This window comes from Aethalodelphis obliquidens, unplaced genomic scaffold (assembly GCF_003676395.1).
Source record: "Aethalodelphis obliquidens isolate GAN/ISIS:26980383/991018 unplaced genomic scaffold, ASM367639v1 scaffold93, whole genome shotgun sequence".
Taxonomy (NCBI): Eukaryota; Metazoa; Chordata; class Mammalia; order Artiodactyla; family Delphinidae; genus Aethalodelphis; species Aethalodelphis obliquidens.
This window is the reverse complement of record NW_020838037.1, coordinates 4,564,021-4,586,533: the sequence shown is the minus strand read 5'-3', so window position 1 is coordinate 4,586,533 and position 22,513 is coordinate 4,564,021. Positions and strand designations below refer to the sequence as shown.

Here is a 22,513-nt window from a genome sequence, read left to right as displayed (position 1 = left end):
TCTTTTTTTTTTTTTTTTTTTGTGGTACGCGGGCCTCTCACTGTTGTGGCTTCTCCCGTTGCGGAGCACAGGCTCCGGACGTGCAGGCTCAGCGGTCATGGCTCACGGGCCCAGCCGCTCCGCGGCATGTGGGATCTTCCCGGACCGGGGCACGAACCCGCGTCCCCTGCATCAGCAGGCGGACTCTCAACTACTGCGCCACCAGGGAAACCCCACCCTATGTCTTTTGATTGGAATATTTATTACATTGACATTTAAAGTAATTATTGATAGGTATGTCCTTATTGCCATTTTGTTACCTGTTTTCTGGTAGTTTTGAGTTCTTTATTGTTCGTTTTTTTCTTCATTTAGATTCTTCCTTTGTGGTTTGATGATTTCCTTTCATGGTATGCTTGTGTTTCTTTCTCTCTAATTTTTGTATATCTATTGTAGGTTAGCAGGTTTTTCCTTTTCAGCACTTTGAGTATATCATGCCATTCCCTTCTAGCCTGCAAAGTTTCTGCAAAAATATGAGTTAGTAACCTTCTTTAGGTTCCCTTGTATGAGAGTCTTCATTTTTCTCTTGCTGCCTTTAGAATTTTCTCTTTAACTTTTGCTGATTTAATTATGATATGTCTTGGTGTGTGTCTTTTTAGTTCATCTTGTTTGGGACCCTCTGTGCTTCTTGTACCTGGATATCTGTTTCCTTCTTCAGGTTTATGAAGTTTTCAGCTATAATTTCATCAAATACATTTTCTACCCCGTTCTTTCTCTCTTCTCCTCTGGGACCCATATAATGCAGTGTTGGTACAACTGATGTTGTCCCAGAGATCCCTTAAACTGTTCTTCTTTCTTTCATCCTCTCTCCCTCCCTTTCTTCCTTCCTTCCTCCCTTCTTTCCTTCCTTCCTTTTCTCCCTTCTTCCCTTCCTTTCCTGATTTGGTTATTTCCATTATTCTATCTTCCAGATCACTTTTCTGTACTTGGGTATCACCTAGTCAGCTGTTAATCCTTCTATTGTGTTTTCCATTTCAGTTACAGTATTTTTCAATTCTAACTAATTCTTTTTTATATTTTCTACTTCATTATTAAAATTCACACTGTGTTCAGCTATTCTTTTCCCTGCTTCGGTTAGCATATTTTATTACTAATGCATTGAACTCCTAATCTGGTAAATTTTTAATTTCTGTCTCATTAGTTGTTTTTTTCAGGGATTTTCTCTTGCTCTTTCAATTGAGACAAATTCCTCTGCTCATTTTGCTTAACTTTCTCTGTCTTTATGAAATTAGGTGAAACTGTTGCCTATTGCAGTCTTTAATGGGTGCCTTTGTGTGGTACAGTCTGCTTGTGCCCAGTGGCTTTTGTGGGAGAGCTGAATCTGATGTGAACACAGAACATGTCTTTCCTCAGGTTTGCTGGCATCTATCACCTTGGTAGGAGGCTGGAGATGGAGTTGCTAGATCAGAGCCAGGTGTAGCTGGGGCTTTTTCTCTGCTCAGTGGCCATCACTGCTCTGTACGGGGTGGGGTCTGTTCCCAAGTTGCTGGAGCAGAAGTTTTGTTTTTTTTTTTCTCTCTCTTTTATTGGATTCTTTTTTTTACATCTTTATTGGAGGATAATTGATTTACATTGTTGTGTTAGTTTCTGCTGTGTAACAGAGTGAATCAGCTGTACGTATACATATATCCCCATATCCCCTTCCTCTTGCGTCTCCCTCCCACCCTCCCTGTCCCACCCCTCTAGGTGGTCACAAAGCACTGAGCTGATCTCCCTGTGCTATGCAGCTGCCTCCCACTAGCTATCTGTTTTACATTTGGTAGTGTATATATGTCCATGCTACTCTCTCACTTCGTCCCAGCTTACCCTTCCCTCTCCCAGTGTCCTCAAGTCCATTCTCTGTGTCTGTGTCTTTATTCCCGTCCTGCCCCTAGGTTCTTCAGAACCATTGGTTTTTTTTAGAGTCCGTATATATGTGTTAGCATATGGTATTTATTTTTCCCTGACTTACTTCACTCTGTATGACAGACTCTAGGTCCAGCCACTCACTACAAATAACTCAATTTCATTTCTTTTTATGGCTGAGTAATATTCCATTGTCTATATGTGCCACATCTTTATCCATTCATCTGTTGATGGACACTTAGGTTGCTTCCACGTCCTGGCTGTTGTAAATAGTGTGGAGCAGAAGTTTTGAGGGTTGGGTCTGAGCTGGCTCCATTCCCTTGAAATCTGTTTTCTCCTCAATCCCAGCACCAGCATTCTTGCCCAGGAGGGGAGCAGTGCCCGGGCAAGAGGGATTGGCATGGGCACTTGGCATTGGTCTGGGTGCGAATTGTGGCTGTCTGACCACAGACAGAAATCATGGCTGCTCTAATGTGCTGCCTGTGTAAGCATCAGTAATGGCTGCTCCCACCCTGCTCAGACACGCTTTAGGTCTGTGTTGCTTTTGTTTCTCACAGCTGAGCTTTCTGCTCAGCTGTAGCAGCCCTCACCCCAGTGAGGCTGGAGCAGTTGCTAGACTTAGAGTGGGATGTGTGCTGGAGCAGTCACAGGAAACCAGTCAGCCACCCATGCAGTTTCAGTCCACCCTCTCCGCCCTTTTTTGGAAGTAAGCAAGCGAGGATGTGCTCCTCATGAATGGAGTCCAGGCTTCTCACAGCCCTCCTGTTAGTTCCCCCAGCCCTCCAAACAGCAAGGAGACTCACATTCTCAGTGTCTGACAAGGGTGCCCAATTTGTGACTCAAACCACCTACTCCCTAGAGAGGATCTCTGTCTGTGTGATCGTTCTTCTTCTGAGTCCCCTCCTAGGGGCACAGGTCCAGACCTGATAGCTTCTCATCCATTTATACCCAATTCTATATGCATCTTTCTTACAGTCTTCTAGTTCTGCTAGCCTACAGTTAGCTTTCAGTGAGAACTGTTTCACGTGTAGACATATTTTTGATGTGTTCTGTATCCTCCTGCTTTGCCATCTTGATTTCTTCTCCCTGAGTTAATTTAGTTTTGTTTGTAATCTATATTCTGTGTATATATCAGGTTAGATTAATTATTTTAGGTGTTTGTCTATTGCATTTAATTTGTCAAATATATTGGTGTGTTTTCATATAATATTCTTATAACTTTAAAATTTCTGAGAGTTTTTCAATAATGTGTCTTTTTTTCGATATTGATAATTTTTTTCTCTTTTTCTTTGGTAGGTCAGTTTATCAATTTTACTGATTTTTTTCAAAATACCAGTTTTTAACTTTGTTGATTTTCTCTATTGTATTTTTAATTTTTGCTTTTTATTTATTTTATTCTTAATATTTTCCTTAGATTTTATTTGGTTGTCTTTTTTCTAGATTCTTGAAATAGAAATTCAAAGTATTGATAATTCATTATTTTCTTTTTCCTAATATATGCATTTTTTTTGTCTATAAACTTTCTGCTAAGCCCTTCTTCAGTTTCATACCACAAGTTTTGGTTTGTATTTTTTTAATTCATAAGTTACTCATTGCTTTTGTTGTTTAATTTCCAGGGAGTTAGATATTTTCTAGTTACCCTTTTGGGATTGGTTTCTAGCTTATCTCTGTTGTGGTCAGAAAACTTATTCTGTATTCAGTTTTTTAACCCTGTTGAAGCTTTTTTTATGATCTGGCATTGGCTAATTTTCACAAATATTCCGTGTATACTTGAAAATTATGTAAATTTTGCTCTTGGTTATTTTAATTTTCTCTAAAGTCAATTAATTCAAGTTTGTTAATAGTAACGTTCAGATTTTCTATACCTTTACTTTTTATTTCTATTTCTTCTATCATGTATTGAGAAGAAGTCTCTATGATTTTGAATTTTTTCTTTTAGTTCCGTCAATTTTTACTTTAAATATTTTGAAGCTGTGTGTTTGGATGCATACATATTTGGAATGTGCTGTCTTCCTGTTTGGTTATTTTCTTTATCATTATCAACTGTCTTTTGTCTCTAGAAGTATCTCAAGTTTTAGAATTTGGCATTAGAATGATTACACTAATTTTGGGGATTGGTGTTCGCATGGTATATTTTTCCATTCTTTTACTTTCAATTTTCTGTTGGTTTTCTTTATAAAGTGTGTTTCTCATAAACAGTGTATCATTTGGTTTTGCATTTTTATTCACCATGGCAGTCTTAATATTTGTAGTACAGTTTGTAGTACAGTTTGTAGTACAGTTAACCAATTCATGCAATAACTAATGTAGTTTTCTAATTAACCTGGTAGTTTTTAATGGCTACCCTGTGTATAACAGTATGCGTCTGTGACTTATTTTTTTAATATAAATACTTTGAAACTTTTCCAGTATTGGTCTTTAACTCCATATACTCAATACCTGCCTTTGCATTATTGTTGTGCTGCATTTGTCATAGATTTTCAGTGGTTTTACTATGATGTCCTTAGAAGTAGTTTTCTTTGCATTTATCCTGCTTGCATTTTCTTGAATCATTCTAGTTGATGTAGAGTTATTACATTGAACCTTTAAATTTGTTTTTTACTAATAATGGTTAAAGTTCAGCATTATTTTGATATTGTTTTTTAACCATTTACATATCCTCTTTCATAAAGTACATATTGAATTCTTTTCACATTAACTTTAAAAAGTTAAGTAAATTTTAAAATCTATTCTAGGATTCTCAAAAATTCATTACATTGTTTTTCTTAACATTAGAAAATAATCTTTGATAATATATATTTTTTACCTAAAAAATTATTTTTTATCAGTTAAAATCATAAGTAATGCATGTAATTGTTGATTGATTTTTCTGTATATGTTGTATAATTAATATAATTGTGTTTTATATTAGAATATAAAAAAACTCCTTTGTGACGCAGATGTTTACTTTTTCTCAGTTTAATTTATTGCAAAGTACCTGTGTACGGCAGTCTGAATAAATCTTTTTTGACGTTAATAATGGATTCTTTGCAATTACTCATACGTTGTTAATTCCAGGTTTTTACCAGGTCATTCTGTTTTCAAGTGTTACATCTTAAATACTAGTACAATAAACACTTTGATGAATTTTGAAGTAGAGAATAATTAATAAGAGTTTCTATTTTTGTCATCTATAATCAAACATTTCAGAAAAATTGGTAATATCAAACATATAGTTAATGTTAAAACTATATTGAATATAAGTAGATATTCCTTTGATGCTTCAGTATCCTAGGATTGTCTTAATGAATATTATTTATCCTTGTTTGCATAAGTGCTGATTGATCAGTAGAGCATTCTCGTTAATAGTCTTTTGGGTGGCCTTGCTGTTGCTGTATTTTGGACTGTATCGAAAAGCCTGTAGTAAAAACTATTTAGAAGTACTAGAAAATTATATTTTTTAATGTCATGTAGCAAAATACAGAATATTCCGGCCAACTAATTATGTCATTTTGAAAAAACAGGACCACGTTATGTGGTACAAATAGGTGACAAAATTATCGACTACAATGAAGAATTTCGCCTTTTTTTGTCAACAAGAAACCCAAATCCCTTTATTCCACCGGATGCAGCTTCCATCGTTACTGAGGTTAACTTTACTACAACAAGAAGTGGATTACGAGGACAGGTATATATGGACAATCATTTGCCTTAGAAATATTTAGTATCTTTGTATACTAATGAAATATTTTGAGTGGGAAGCTGTTTTGTTAAACTGATTAGCATTTAAACTCATGATTTTGAAAATATACTTGCAAATCAGTAACACATTTGGGTTTATTTCATTTTCCATTAGTGTTAGAATTGTATATTTGTTGCTAATGTCAAATTGCTGCTTCTTCCAGTATAACTTTAATTTTACAGTCTACGTCTGTCATATTTGTTAGAATTTGAGAAATGCAGGATCATACATGTTAAGATTAGCAACTTTATTTTTTTTAACTGTGAAAACTGAAGTTTAAATGTTAAAATTGCAGTTATTGACTTATTCAGCTAGGTGAGGGTCTTTGATTCCAAATCCAACATTTTTTTTTTTTTTACTTAGAGCATTTGCATGTTTGAATTTACTTTATCTGTGTATGGCTTATTACAGTTTATAGTTATTACATGAATTACAAAATGATTTTCATGTACAGATTTTTACTTATACACTCCCTTACTCATTTTTCCTCTTTAAAGATATCCTGTTGACTTTTTTAGTATCATCCTGTTTTCTACCATCTAACAATAGTATATTTTTCTCTTTTAATTTATATGATAGCATGTATATTTACCATGGTTTTTACTTTATTGTAATTTTTAAAACTCTGCTATTAAAATATTTTTCTTACCATACTAGATGACTCACTGCATATTTTTATGAACAATGTCTTTTGATTGGCTTGATGATACTTCTCATAAATAAAACAATGTACAGATTACTCAGAGCTTGGCAGAATTGACAAATTGCTTCTTCTATATAAAAGATCTCCACAGTAATTGCTGAAAAGGGCTATTTAGGTATTACTTTAACAAGAACTGAATGAACATGCTTATACAATAGATTTCGAATTAATATATTTTATGACATGCAAATGTCATTTCCTATTTTAAAGTTTCAAACTGAAGAATTTGACATAGCAGTTTTCAACAGCTTTATTAAGATTCAGTTCATATATCATACAATTCACCCCTTGAAAGTTTACAATTCAATGCTTTTTTAGTGGAATTTCTGAGTTTTATGGTAACTCTATGTTTACCATTTTGAGGAATAGACAAAGTTTTCCAAAGTAGCTGCACAATTTTACTTTCCTACCAATAATGTATGAGGGTTCCCCTTTCTCCACATTCTGGCCAACATTTATTATCATTTGTCTTTTTATTTATAGCCATCTTAGTGGATGTGATGTGGTATCTCATTGTGATTTTAATATAGTATTTTAAGTAAGGCAACTATTTCTTTTTGTGACTACTTACCATTAAAAATGTTTGCTTCCATAGTTTTTATACATTTAATCTAATTTAAGAACTGAATATTACATGTTGATATGTTAAGTAATGCAATTTCTTATAGTGTCCTATAATATTTAACATTTTATCAATTAGTTAACTATTCAGTTTGCCTCTTTTGTCAGAAATAATTGTGAACGTGTCTCATATGTTTAACTAGAAAGAATGAAATGAAGTACATAGTAGTATCATTATACTTGTAATATTTGATCAAACATAAGACCTGTTTGTGGGAAGTTTTCATTTTGGTTTGTTTTGTTTGAACTTTATTGCTAGAATAACCTTGGATTTTTTTTTAAGCTTTTGGCATTAACTATTCAGCATGAGAAACCTGATTTAGAGGACCAGAAAACAAAACTATTACAACAGGAGGAAGATAAGAAAATACAGTTAGCTAAGCTTGAAGAATCTCTTTTAGAGGTAAAATTGAGCTATTCAGGATATTTTTCATATTATATTATTTTGATTATAATCAAATATTGTTTTTTAAAAAATTATAGTACCTTTAGCATGTTTTTGGTTGTATCAAAGACACATCAATATGTATCTTAAAGTCAAAATTCAAATAGAAAAAGGTAGATGTCTTGGAATATAAGACTTCTAGGAGTAATGTTTAAGACAAGCAATTTTTAACTAATATCGTCTTTATACTGTATTATTTCATTAATATTTGATTTTATGCTCAGAAAAACATTCAAAGGTAGCATGAAATTATGATTTGATCTGTAACTTTAGTCTTTATTTTTATTAGGTTGATAAAATTAATACATATACAATGTTTTGATGATATAGTATCATATAATGATTTACAGTGTCTTTTGATACAGAAGGCTGTAAAATAATGAAATTCTTTTAAGAGAACATAAGTTCCCCAAAACATCATCAAATTAATGATAGTTAACATGGGCTTCTTTTAATTGATTATTTTAATATATATAATAATGTTCATATTATTTTATTAATTTTTCTGCAGACACTTGCCACATCTCAAGGCAATATTTTGGAAAATAAGGATTTGATTGAATCTTTGAATCAGACAAAAGCAAGCAGTGCACTTATTCAGGAGTCACTTAAAGAATCTTACAAACTCCAAATTTCTCTTGATCAAGTAAATATTTCCTTCTTTGTGATCTTATATTGTTTTCTTAAACTTTCATGTTAATATGATAAAAATTTTAGTACCAGGACTTCAGGGGAATGATGACTGCAAAAAAAGAAAGCTATTCAAAAACACCAGGTCCTTGGGTCTAATTCTTATTATAGAGATGGCGATAGATGTTGAGGGTATCAAGTGTAAGGAGTGCTGGTCATTGAGCCCTGCTGAGTACTACTGATTTCTGGCATGTTATCCAAAGTTCTAGAGCTATAAACTTGTACTGAAATTGAAAATGAATGTGTTTAAAATGACTATTAGAGAGCATCTTTGCCATTCCTGGAACTTTTCTTAAGTTAAGGCAAGTTAAGTATATCAATAAAAGAGTTAAAAGCTATTCTTTCCATCAAAAACATTTTTCTTCCCTACTCATCCTGGACCCCATGAATGTGTTGATCTGAACTCTTTTCTTAAAAATGGTTAAAATCCTTCTTGCTTTATTCTTTTGACATTTCCTAGAGCAAAATTTCAACCTTATATCAGTACAATGTATCTTTTTTTTTTCCTCCTACATTCGGTGACAAAGATTTGCTGAAGAAAATCAAACAATGAAGCAGATTAATGTTATTGTGAATTCCCAGTCTCCAACCTGACCTGGACCCTTACTGACATCCTTTAATATTTCCCATTTCCCTCAATGACTTTTCCAAATGTTATTTTAGGTGTTTTTCAGCTCTTGCTTAAATTCTACACTTACATAGTATTAGTTTCTTCACTTGAGAAAGAGCTCTGTTGAAATCAGAATAAGAGAAAACCTATAGCCTGTTTCCAATCCAGTCATCCCACCTTCTCTACCATAGGTAAAATTGGCAGATGTCATAGCTGTCACTGTATACCAAAAGGATTTTGAACTTTCTGTGCCTTCTCTTTCCGAACAGGCATCTCTGAGTCACACACATAATTTTACCAGTATCATATTTATAATCCTGGTGCTTTGATCAGAATGACATGGAGAGCCTTCTCAGAGTTCAGTTCATAACCTCAAGGCCATTTAATCCTATGATCCTTTCATCTTTATCATCATTTACCTTCAGTCAGAATGAAAGCCCCTGTGATTATTGGTTCTATGCTTATGTTGAACAATGCTAGGTGCTTTATTATCTTAATGTGGACACTCGTTACAGTCTTCTACTTTACCTCTGCTTCCATCAGTGTTCTTGTTGGTACCAGTCCCACACACTAGATTCATTGTTCTAACTTTTCTCCACTGCAGGGGTAGCCTGTAGTGCCATGCTGTCTTACATGACCTACGTGACCTCTGATCACAACTGTTTACCATTCCATTTAACCCTAATACAGGTGCTTACCTCTTTCCCCTAATACAAGTATTCTTGGTCTTCATTGAAACCAACCCATGTACTACTTCTAGTTCTGTAATCAGAGGAGAGGGGAAGTATTTAGAATACATTGCTTGCAGTTACATAAAAATACAAAACAAAAGTGTAATATCTTAGGATTAAAAGAAGTATAAAAACTTAAAAATAGAAAAGCTGGATTATGCAGTTTCTTTATAAAATTCTGTGATTAATCTTTATTTGTTGTATGTATGTTGAAAGTAAGGCTGCGGCTAGATATGTGCATAGCAGTCTGTGGCAGTAAACATTAGAACTAAGGTGTCACCCTTCCCGGCCCCCACCCCCACCCCTTGTTCCACAGGAGCGGGATGCCTATCTCCCTCTGGCTGAGAGTGCCAGCAAGATGTACTTCATTATCTCTGACTTGTCAAAAATTAATAACATGTACCGTTTTAGTTTGGCTGCATTTCTCCGACTTTTCCAGCGAGCTCTGCAAAACAAACAGGTATGCTGTTGGTTACCCCATAGCTGAGACTGAATGAGAGAGATTGCTTTACTAGCTGTTTAATTTATAATAATTTCCTGAGAAAAGTTGCTTGGAATTATATTTCAAAAGACCATATGTAACACTTTTAAACTATATTTAAAAGAAACTAGCTCCTTAGTTGCATTTTGTGTTTTTAACAAACTGTCCCAATGTGGCAGTCCTCTTAATGGAAATGATTTATGTTCTGAGTATAAATTAATAAATGATTGTCTTCTCAGATGATCATTAAAAAAAACCATGGATGATTCAGGAAGGTATAAAGATAAGAAATTATCCACATAATCCTATTACCTGGGGAAAACAACATTTAAAATTTCATTGTATACGAATGTTGTTTGAGGCTATAATACATACCCGATATTGTTCTAGAAAATGGGAATACAGGGATATACACTGTTTTATCAAGCTTGTATTCTAATGGAGGGAACAATATATTAAAGAATACATATAATTTTTACCAAAAGGTATAATACTGTGCTTTAAAAATATATTGTACAGGGGCTTCCCTGGTGGCGCAGTGGTTGAGAATCCGCCTGCCAATGCAGGGGACACGGGTTCGTGCCCTGGTCCGGGAAGATCCCACATGCCGCAGAGTGGCTGGGCCCGTGAGCCATGGTCGCTGAGCGTGCGCGTCCAGAGCCTGTGCTCCGCAACGGGAGAGGCCAAAACAGTGAGAGGCCCGCGTACCACACACAAAAAAAATATATATATATATATATATATATATATATATATATATAGTACACAATTTTCATGTCAATAAATACAAACCTACACAATATTTTTGAGAGCTTGTGAGGCTATACCCTACTTTATTTAGCTACCTCCTATAGGGTGTTATGGTTATCTCTGCTGAATATCTTATTACCCCCAAATTTAGCAGATTAAAACAATGTTTCTCTTATGCTCATTGATTCTTTCTTATGCTCATGGATTCTATGGGGAATTTTGTCAGGGCACTGCAGGGATGGCTTACCTCTGCTTCACAAGGTCTGGGGTCTTGGTTGTGAGGAATTGAGAGTGCAAGTGGTTTTGGGGAGGCTTCACTTTCATATCTGGTACTTGGGGTGGGTGGACTTGATGACTAGGACTGCTGACTGCAGTACCTCTCCGTGAAGCTTGGCTTCCTCACAGCACAGAGTAATTGGATTCCTCATATTGCATACTGAGATACCAAACATGTATTTCAGTGAACAAGGCAGAAGCTGAATTGCCTTTTATGACCCAGCCTTGGGTCATTTCTGCTGTATTCTATGGGTTGAAGCAGTCAGAGCCTACACAGATTCAAGAAGGGGAAAGAGACTTTAATGATGGATGGAGGGTCAAAGAATTTGGGGGTTATGTTTAAAATAGCTATAGACACTTACAGGGCTTTTTCCCCAGTGTTTTGTTTCTCCAATTATTTTCCTAGTTAAATTCCTAGACTTGGATAGCTCGGGCAAAAATGCACATTTGTAAGCCTTTAGACAAATACTGTCTAATTATCCTTTGGAAATATATGCTGTTGGTCTATTAAACTAATACAACAACAGGGGCCTTTTTAATCTATACCTTGAGCAAAAATGAATATTATATAACTTTTAATAATTATCCTATTAGGTAATTGAAAAATATTTCACTATATTTGAAGTCTTTGGTCACTTGTAAGATAAATATCACTTGTAAGATAAATATCAGATTATTTGTGTTTTTTCTTTGGTAAATTATTATTTTTACAAATATGGTATTACTATTTTAAAATTTTACTTATAAGAGCTTATATATTAAGGACACTAAACCTTTGTCATAAATATTTTGGGTTTATTAATTTGCTTTTTAATTTATTAAAAAATATATATATATATATATTTTGTGGTACGCGGCCTCTCACTGCTGCGGCCTCTTCCGCTGCGGAGCACAGGCTCCGGACGCTCAGGCCCAGCGGCCATGGGCCCAGCCGCTCCGCGGCACGCGGGATCCTCCGGGACGGGGCACGAACCCGCGTCCCCTGCATCGGCAGGCGGACTCTCAACCACTGCGCCACCAGGGAAGACCCTAAAAAATATTTTTATGAAACCAAATTCATCAAGTTGTTTATAATTTTTGTGTTCAGTATAATACTAATATAAGTGTTTTTTAGAATTATATTTTGGGTGAGAATAATTTGTTCTTTTAGATAGTTAGGAGTAAAATTTCATATCCGAGTAGGTTTACTTAAGTCTATCTTTCTGAGGAAAGATTATTATTCATTCAGTTAATATTTATCGCAGACTTACCATGTGGCAGGCATTTTTCTAGGTGCATGGGTGATATAATGGAGAATAAAACAGGAAAAAATCTTTGTCTTCATTGGCATGGACTACTTAATATTTTCATGAATGAGTTATTTCAGAAAATCTTTATTTGATTACAAATAATGATTAAAGTTTACTGATGTCTTTTCCACTAAAGTAAATCATTTGAAGTTGTTCTTACATTAGATTTGAAATAAAATGGCACCTAACGGAATGCTTCTGCCTTGGGGGTAGGCTTTGTAAAATGACAGTAAAATCTGTCATCTCAGTCCTGGGGGACAAGGTAAGCATTTCTCCCATGTATATATGTAATGTCCTTTGGACAAAGATAAGGTTTCAAGATGCAGGAAAGGGTTGAAGAATACATAATTGTGTTCTTTGTCCTTTGGTTTTAAAAAAAATTGAATTTTAATATGTTAAATTTAATCAAACCATTTATAATATTGTGCTGGTAGAAGAATTTTTACAAAAAACAGTAATAGTGTAAAGTCTGTGAGAGTTGGGTCATGATATATTGATCATATTTCTAATTTGCTGTGTCACAGGTAAATCTAGAGAGTCATTTATACTTAACTTCGTTTTTATTAATAATTTTGTATAAATTACTTAGAAAGTACACAGTAATAAGTTCATTTAAAATTCATTCTTATCTTTTAGTAAAAAAATTGTATGTTAAAATTCAATGACCCTATAAAATATAAGGACTGAGAAATAAGTTAGAAGGTCTAAATCAACTTAGTAAAAATACTGGTTATTTTGTACTGTTTAGAAAAGCTTATAGCTCAGTACTTCCTTAGTGACAATAGTTCTGTGATAATACGGCCATTGAATAACATTGACCTTTGCATGTGTTTGTACGTGTATATGCACATGTGTGTTTAGGTGGGCATTTGAGTTCATTTGAAAAATATAATCTGAAATACATAGAAGTACATACATTGAAAATCTACTGGACCTTGTAGGTACTATATTCTGTCTCACATTAGAGTGTCTTTTAGTGGATCTAAGCTTCAATTTCACATGTGATCTTTGTTAATAAATAGTAAAATTAAGAGAAGTGTTTGTGGTATGAACTGTGAATAATGAGCTCTCTTGGTTAGAACATGCTACTAACACGGCCAGAAACCTACATTTGATGTATCTGAGTATCAAGTCACAATGTTTTCTGCTAATTTCACACATTTTATTGCTCATCCTGTCGTCCTGGGTGTACTTCTCTAAACTGTTAAAATTATTTTGCTAGTTTTTTTTTTTCCTTGCCAATTATCATCACAAGGAAGCAAGCAAATTTTGTCTAAATGTTATACCAGAATTGAATTCTGCAAGGCATGTATTCTCCAATTGCACCCAGAATGAAGTGAAACTTACACTCATATCACACCAAGGGAAAAGGCCAGCCTTTACAACATCCCCTCCACTATTCCTACCCCAAGCCATTTTTCATTAATCAAATAAAATATCCATTAATGATATTTTTCAAATCATAGCAATCATGTACAATGGAGGTACAAAAGCAGATAAAAAACTAAAACTATGTATGAATTTTTACACCACGTATTTCAAATTCAAGCTGGAGGGCATGGTTTAAGATTGTTTAAGTTCCTGTACTGGGGATGAGAAAATTCTTTATAGTATGGTTCTGGTCATACTGTTTTGGGGCTGGATTGGTAATTATAATACAAGTAATTAAATGGCTTTAACCCAGATTGACGTAGTATTTTTAATGCCAGTAGGAATCAAAGTGGTATGGTCAAATTCAATTCATATGATATTACTGGTAATTGATTATAATTTTCATTTATTGAAAGCTTTAACTCTATCTATACATTAAAAAATACATCAGTTTTTTATTATATTAATGTAGAAGTTTAATGCACTTATTCGTCTAGTCCCTTGAGTCTGTTTGCTGAAGATAATTGTCCCAGAATCAGTTTTGAGTCTGGAGGAACAATTTATAAGCATGATTAAACTGTGGGGTACCTTTTAAATGTTCATGAATTTCCTAATGGTTTTTCAATTTTCAAATTGTAATCTACAGGATTCTGAAAATACAGAACAGAGGATTCAGTCTCTCATCAACTCATTAAAACATATGGTATATGAATATATATGCCGTTGCCTATTTAAGGTAAGAAACATTGTGTTTTTCACTTATAAAATATTACCTGAACCTTGATTTAATACAGTATTAGGTTAAATTATATTAAATTATACATAACTCTTTACATACTAAAAAGGTATTAAAATTGACATTTCTGATATTTTCCCAGAATAAAATTCATTACTAACCAGAATGTCTTACAGCACTTGGGAGGTCGTAGGGAGAAAAGTGACAAGTAAAGAAGGGAGAGCAAACCCTGGGTTAGCTGACTTAGCCCTGAACATGTCAGTAGCCACTGAAAGAAGGAACGAGGATGGATTATGTAGGTCATTTTCTAGCCGATGTTTCTCAATCTCAGTACCAGTGACATTTTGTGCCACATAGTTAATTGTTGTGGGGGGCTTTTTTGTGCATTTTAGGATATTTAGTGTCACCTCTGGCCTCTATCTTCTGGTGCCATTAGCCCTCCATTTCCCCGCTGTGACAATCAAAATCATCTCTTGACACTGCTGGATGTCCCCTGGGTTGGGGAACAAAATAATTGTCTATTCTTCGCATTATGAAGTAAACTAACACCTGATCCTGAGTTACGAAAGAAATTTGTCATAAGTCTTCAAATTATAGGGGACCCAGAGGAATATACAGTGAAACATATTTTAGAAATTTCTTAATATTATAGAAAACACAGAGGGTTTTCACTTAGGACTTCTTTTTAATGTCAGTCCTTGGGTATAGCTTGAGATATGTTAAAAAAGCACTTTGTAAGGCAGTTAACTAAGTGAGAGGAATAGAGTTATTATGGTCCAATTATATAGGTTTCTTAGAAAATCTTGAAAAAGATATACTTAATATTGTTACTATAGAATAAGATAGTAATTTTTATGATTAGAGTGATTTTGTTGAAGATCTTTACTTCAGACAGAGAATAAACCCTTCAAAGTACCTTTCAGCACTTTGACAAGGGGTGTTATTGGAAATTCAAAGAATTATAGTTGAGGATTTCTGCAGAATTCCTTCTTTACTGAAAACTATGGATATATATTTTTCTTTTATAGGTCTTATAGTTTACTATAATTCTGAAAATCAGCTATTTGGCCTTCAATTTTAACTTGTGTAAAATGAGGAATTGTAAGCAAATAATTGTCAGTAGTTATGATCTTAGATATAAGGATGATATATCAGTAGTTTCATTTGTTATAGATTCATGATATCTTTAAACATTTTTATAATGCATTATCTCATATAAAACTTTGTAAAATTTGATTACCCAAAATTTTAAAATATTTTCAGAAAATGTTTCAAATTTAATGAGCTATATAGAAGAAAACTTTAAACATTCATTTCATCCTCTCCTCTAACTCTTAGTCCTTCATTAGAGTAAACCAGTTCAAGGTTTGATATGTTCCTTATAATCTGTTTCTTCTCTCTTCATATTCATATGTACAAATATATAGATACAGTTTTAAAATTTTTCCTTACATTATAGTTTCTTCTGTAACAACTCTTTTGTGGCAATAGGTCCTGAAGATCTTTACATAAGTATAGATATGTTAACCTTATTATTTTGAGTGGTTGTGTAGCATTCCATAATATAATTATATGCTAGTACTCTACTGGTGGATATTAGATTATTTCTATATTGTTTGTTGTTATGAATGACTGCAGTTCAGTGAACAACCTGTTCAGTTCCTTCACCTTTATGTACATGTACGAGTAAGTAAGCAGTGGCTTTCTTTTCTAGGAGTTTTATGCTTTCAAGTCTTGCGTTCATGTCTTTTTTCCCCTCTTTTTTTATTGAAGTATAATTGATTTAGAATATTATATTAGTTTCAGGTGCACAGCATAGTGATTTGATATTTTTATACATTACATGATAAGTCTAGTAACCATCTGTCACCATACAAAGTTATTACAATATTATTGACTATATTCCCTATGCTGTACATTACACCCCCATAACCTATTTTATAACTGGAAGTTTGTACCTCTTAATCTTCCTCATCAATTTCGCTCATCTCCCAACTCTCTCTCCTCAGGCAACCACCAGTTTGTTCTCTGTATCTATGAATCTGTTTCTGTCTTGTTATGTTTGTTTTGTTTTTTAGATTCTACATAAAAGTAAAATCATATGGGGTATTTGTCTTTCTCTGTCTAATTTATTTCACTTAGCATAATACTCTCTAGGTCCGTCCATGTTGTCACAAATGGCAAGATTTCATTACTTTTTTATGGGCAAGTAATATTGCATTGTGTATACACACACACACACACACACACCACATCTTCTTTATCCATTCATCTTTGGATGGACACTTAGGATGCGTCCATATCTTGGCTATTGTAAATAATGCTGCAGTGAACATAGGGGAGCATACATCTTTTCAAATTAGTGTTTTTGTTCATTTCTTTTGAAAAATACCCCAAAAGTGCAATTGCTAGATCATATGGCAGTTCTATTTTTACGTTTTTTGAAGAACCTCCATACTGTTTTACATAGTGGCTGTACTAATTTACAATCCCACCAACAGCGCACAAGGGTTCCCTTTTCTCCACATCCTTGTTAACCCTTGTTATTTGTTGTCTTTTTGATTATAGCCATTCTGGACAGACGTGAGGTGATATCTCTTTGCAGTTTTAATTTGCATTTCCTTGATGATTAGTGATGTTTAACATCCTTTCATGTGTCTGTTGGTCATTTGTTTGTCTTCTTTGGAAAAATGTCTATTCACGTGATTTGTCCATTTTTAAATAACAATTTACAGTTGTTATGTCTGCTCGTTGGATTGATCCCTTTATCATTATGTAATGTCTTTTTATGTCTCTTGTTACAGTCTTTATTTTAAAGTCTGTTAAATTCTGTTTTAAAGAAAGCTCCGCTTTCTTTTCATTTTCATTTTCATGGAGTTGATTTTTCCATCCGCTCACTTTAGTCTGTGTTTGTCTTTAGTTCTTAAGTGAGTCTCTTATAGGCAGCATATATATGACTCTTGATTTTTTATTCATTCAGCCACTCTGTATCTTTTGATTGGAGCATTTAGTCTATTTACATTTAAAGTAATTATTGGTAGGTATGTACTTATTGCCATTTTAATAATTGTTTTCTGGTTATTTTTATAGTTCATTTTTGTTTCTGTCATCTTATTTTGCCCTCTTCCCTTGTGATTTGATGACTGTATTTAATTTTATGTTTGGATTCTTTTTTTTTGTATGTATCTCTTATAGATTTTTAGTTTGTGGTTACCATGAGATTCATATATAAAAACCTATTTGTGTGTGTGTGTGTGTTAGTTTAAGGTTTAAGTTGATGCTCTCTTAAGTTTGAATGCATGCTAACAATCCTGTGTTTTTACTCACCTTCCCCCAATGTTTACTGTTTTTTGTTTGTTTGTTTGTTTACTGTTTTTGACATCATATTTTGTATCTTTTTGTTTTGTGTACCCTGCAACGTTTCTGCTGAAAAGTCAGCTCATTGTCTTATGAAAGTTCCCTTGTGTATAACTAATTGCTTTTCTCTTGCTGCTCTTAAGATTCTTTCTTTATCTTTAATTTTTACCACTTTTTAGTAATGTGTCTTTGTTTAGACCTCTTTGGTTTCATCTTGTTTGGGACTCTGTGATTTCTGGACTTGGATGTCTTTTTCCTTTTCAGGTTAGGGACATTATCAGCTATTATTTCTTCAAATAAGTTCTTTGCCTCTTTCTCTCTCTTTCTCCTTGTGAGACCCCCTATAAAGTGAATGTTAGTATGCTTGATGTTGTCCTTGAGGTCTTTTAAACTATTCTAAAATTTTCAAATTCCTTTTTCTTTTCTTTCTCTTCAGCTTGGGTGATTTCCACTACTCTGTCTTCCAGTTTACTGATTCATTTCATTTTATTATCTAATCTGCTTTGATTGCTTTCTCGTATATTTTTTATGTCAGTTATTGTATTCTTCAGCTCTGTTTAGTTCATCTTTATATTTTTTCACTCTTTGTTAACTTTTTCTCTATGTCCATCCATTCATCTCCTGAGTTTGTTGAGCATCTTCATGGTCATTAACTTGAACACTCTATTGGGTAGATTGCTTATCTCCACTTTACTTAGTTCTTCTTCTGGGGCTTTGTCTTTTTCCTTTGTTTCAAACATACTCCTCTGTCTCCTCATTTTGCTGAATTCTCTTTTTATTTCTATGAACTCTAAGTCAAGTATGTTTTCCAGTCTTGGAGAATGGTTTATGTGGGAGATGTCTTATGGAGCTTAGCAGCATACCCCCTTCTGCTTACCAGAGCTATATGCTCTAAGGTTGCCCCCTATGTGGGCTGCATGGACCCTTCTATTATGGCGGGGCCAGGTACTGTGGTCATACTAGTCAGCAGCACTGGTCCCTGTTCTAGGTGGCTACCAGGCCCTACTTCATGTATTGACTGCCAGGCCCTGGTGTGTGGGGCCATGTCCCAGCATGGCTGGTCACATAGCCTGAGGATCCTGGGGCTGGTGCTGGCCTGCTGATGGGCAGGACCAGGTTCTGGGCTGGCTGGCTGCAGGTCCTGGGGAGGCTGGAGCTCATGCCAGCCCACTGGTGGGAGGGGCTGGGGCTGCAGGGCTTGGGGGCTGGGGAGGCTGGGGTTGGTATCGGTCTGCTGGTGTGCAGAGCTGGTTCCTGGATTGGCTGGCTGTGGGTCTGGGGTTTCTGGCTCTGGTGCTAGCCCACTGATGGGTGGGTAAGCCCCTGACATTAGTAGGCTGGAGGGAGGACTCCAAAATGGTGCTGCTAGACCAGTGTCCTGGTGGTTGAACCTTATCATTCAACCCTACCCTAACTCTTGGCTGTCTCTTAAACCTTTGTGATTGTTCAAGCAGCCTATTATATTCTTATTATCTCCCTGTAGCTTGAGGGTGTCTCATGACCTGTCAGCATCATATGGAGGAAGTTTATCAGTCAGCAGTAGATTCAGGATGCTTTGAAGCCAGATGCTCAGGGAGCAAATTTTAAAGTATGAAAATATATACAGTCCTATGGGACTGCAAGTATAATCCCCACTGGCCATTTGAGCCAGGTGATCTGGTGGTGTCTCCTGATTGGCAGTTGCATAAACGGAGGCTCTAGATACGTGTATAAGCTCTTTTCTAGGAGATACTGGCAAGCTATAGTAAGGCAGAAGGAGAGGGCAAAGACGGCATTCACTGACCTATGATCCCTGAGAGGAGTTCCATAGGCCCCTAGGTATGCGCCAAACCTGAAGCCTGCCTCTCAGGCCAAAGCTCCAGTACAAGCAAATAGGCTTCTTTCACAGAAAGATGTGGGGGTGTGTCATTATGTTGTCTGTGCAGAACCTTGGAGATAGTAGCCTGCCAAGAACTGTCTCTCCAATTGTTAGAGTCCCATGGGACCCAGGAATGCAAGCTCCCTTGGCCTCCAGAGCCATATGATCAAGGGATGGCCCCTTGGCTGTAGCTACAAAAATCAGGGCTCCAAAAGTATATAAAGCTCACTTCTGAGAGATACTGGTGCCCTGGAGCATGGCAGAGAGAGAGTGAGAACATGTTGCCTGCTGGCTGTAGGGAGGCAGAGGGGGAACATAAAGATGGCAACCACCAGAAAAAGAAAAAAAAATAAGAAAGGTGGCACCCACTGGCTAGAGCAAGGCTGAGGGAGAGTGCAAATATGGTGCCTGATGCCTGGAGTGAGGCAGAGCATGTGCGGAAAGATGGCACCCACTAGAAAAGGCAAAAACAATGATGGCACCTGTTGGCTAGCAGACGGAGAGTGCAAAGATGGTGTCCGCTAGCCTATGTACCCAGAGAGTGTTCCAGCAAGTTCTTAGACACGTGTATTAGATTAGATGCCTGCCTCTCAGGCCAATGCTTTAATCTACCCAAGTGAAGCTCTTACACTTAAAGTCTGAGCTCCATCGGCTGCCCTGGGGCAGGTGAGTCCCAGCATAGGAGCCCTTTTTGAGCTGTTTCTCAGAAGAGTACACTCTTGTGGATATCGTTGTTATGAGCCCAGTTGATTTGCAAAGCTAGATATTTTGGGAGCTTGTTACTCAGGTGCAGGTCTTTAAAGTTGGGGTGCCTAGTATGGGGTCAAACCCTTCATTCCTCAAGCAGAGGTCTGGCTTTTGAGTTTCCTCCTAACTTTGGGTCACTGTTCCAGGGGTGGGTTTTATGGCAAGACTGTATCCCAGCCTCTCCCACCCGCTTTGATGTGGTTTTCTTCTCTTTTGCCCAGTGTGTGGTAATTGTTCAGCCAGCCTGTAGGTATTTCTCAGAGGAAATTGTTCCTTCTTTAGCTGTAGACTTGGTGTGTCTATAGGAGGAAGTGAGTTTGGGATCTTCCTGTGTCATTGTCTTGAACCAGAACTCTATATTTCTTAATGGAAGTATAATGGCTGATCCAAGGATATAAACTTATGAAATTTTTTTTGGCATTATCAAATTGCCTTCTAAAAGGTTTTTATTACCAGTTATTATTCCTACACACAGAGTAATTAAGGTATCTTCTTTGCATCCTTGTCAACTCTGGATTTTATCACTGTTTTTAATTTTGTAGTTTATAAATATCTTATTTTTCTTTTTTCTACTTACTTTTATTAAGGTTTTTTATTTTTACCTTCCCCCTTACTTGCCATATTTGTCTATTTGTCATATTTGTCTATTTTCTTTGCACTTTAAAGAATAAGTTTTGCTTTTAGAATAAGTCTATGTTAATTAATGTTTTAATATTTTCTTTTTTAATCATTGATTTATTTTTTGATCTCTATATTACTTAATTTGCATTGTTCATTTTTTATCTTAAACTGGAACTCCCTACCCAATAAATAATTGCCCATCCCTCATCCCCCCCATCCCCTGGGAACCACCATTCTGATTTCTGTCTCTATGAATCTGACTACTCTTGGTACCTCATATAAGTGGAGTCATATAAGTGTTTGTCCTCTGCTTATTCACTTAGCATAATGTTTTCAAAGTTCATGCATGTTGTCAATGTGTGATTTAAAGTGCCCATTCTGTCCCCCTTCCTCCCTGAAACTCTTTGCCCCCCTCCCGCCCCGCCAAGTTCAGGAATCCACAGTGCTCTCTTAGGAGTTGGCCCTTGTGTCTCTCTTCTCTCTTCATTCCTGTGGAGAAGGGCTTTTCCTAGAGACTCTGCCATCCTCATTCGCTTAGTGATTCATCTCAGAGCCAGAGACAAATGAAATGGAATTTCATTCCCAGCAAGGCTGGTCCTAAAGTCTGTGCTCATAAACTTGCTTTACAGTAATCTGTATATTTTGAATTTTTGTGCTCTGCCCACTCTGTTTCTCCCACCTATGCCAGAAGCATTGCTCCAGTGGACCAAGGGGCCCAAGCCTGAGGGACGGCCCCAGGATGTTCTGTGCCTGTGTGGTGGTTGGAGTGGTGACAGCAAGGGGGTACAGTTTAAACATGGAATTGCATTTTTATTACTTGATTGCTGCTGCTGCTGTTACCAAGGGAGTAAGGGGGCTCCTGGTACAGCTGCTTCTGACTGCAGTTCATGCTTTACTATCTATCCCTAGGAGGGAGTTTGAAACAATAAAAGGGCAGTTGAGGAGGTAGAGAGCGGCAGCACCTGTACCACCCTGCCACCAGACTTAGCAAGTCTGAATGTAGCTTTAATCTTTTTTTATTTTCTAGTGAATAAATTATATGTTCTTATTTTATTTTCAGTGATACATTATACTTACTGATGAGATTTAAATCCTTTTGTCATATTTTAATAATGTAATTAGAGAAGGATATGGTAAGCATTTCAGTACCAAGATGATTTAATGTACAGTATCAGTGAAGTTTAGTGAGCATTACTTCTTTTTCGCAGAAAAGTTTGAAAATATAATAAAGTAAATGTTTAAAATGACTGATAATCCCAGAGGGTTACTTCTTTTATGTCACTTTACCTTTTAAAAGTATATTTAAGGTAGGCTAAAGCCAGCACTTTCCTGCGCTAGGAGAGGGGTTGTAGGCTTACCATCCCAACATTTTAGTACCCAACTGGAATTTTTCATTGCCTATCTTGAGTAATACTTTTCTATTGTGAAAAGTTGAAATTATTTTTAAAAAATGCTATAGTTTATAATTCTTAAGACTTTTTGTTTTAACATCTTTATTGGAGTAGAATTGTTTTACAATGGTGTGTTAGTTTCTGTTTTATAACAAAATGAATCAGCTATACATATACATATATCCCCATATCTCCTCCTCTTGCATCTCCCTCTCACCCTCCCTATCCCCCACC

The 22,513-nt window shown here is 35.6% G+C and overlaps 1 protein-coding gene across 1 annotated transcript in view; it reads left to right on the top strand.

The window, feature by feature from the left end:
- The window catches only part of DYNC2H1 (dynein cytoplasmic 2 heavy chain 1), a 373,792-nt gene that overhangs the window by 167,772 nt on the left and 183,507 nt on the right, over positions 1-22,513 (top strand). The window contains exons 66-70 of the mRNA XM_027095669.1: positions 5,385-5,548; positions 7,210-7,329; positions 7,883-8,017; positions 9,719-9,862; positions 14,216-14,305. Of these exons, the coding sequence (XP_026951470.1) occupies positions 5,385-5,548; positions 7,210-7,329; positions 7,883-8,017; positions 9,719-9,862; positions 14,216-14,305 (653 nt within the window). The remainder of the gene's footprint in view (positions 1-5,384; positions 5,549-7,209; positions 7,330-7,882; positions 8,018-9,718; positions 9,863-14,215; positions 14,306-22,513) is intronic.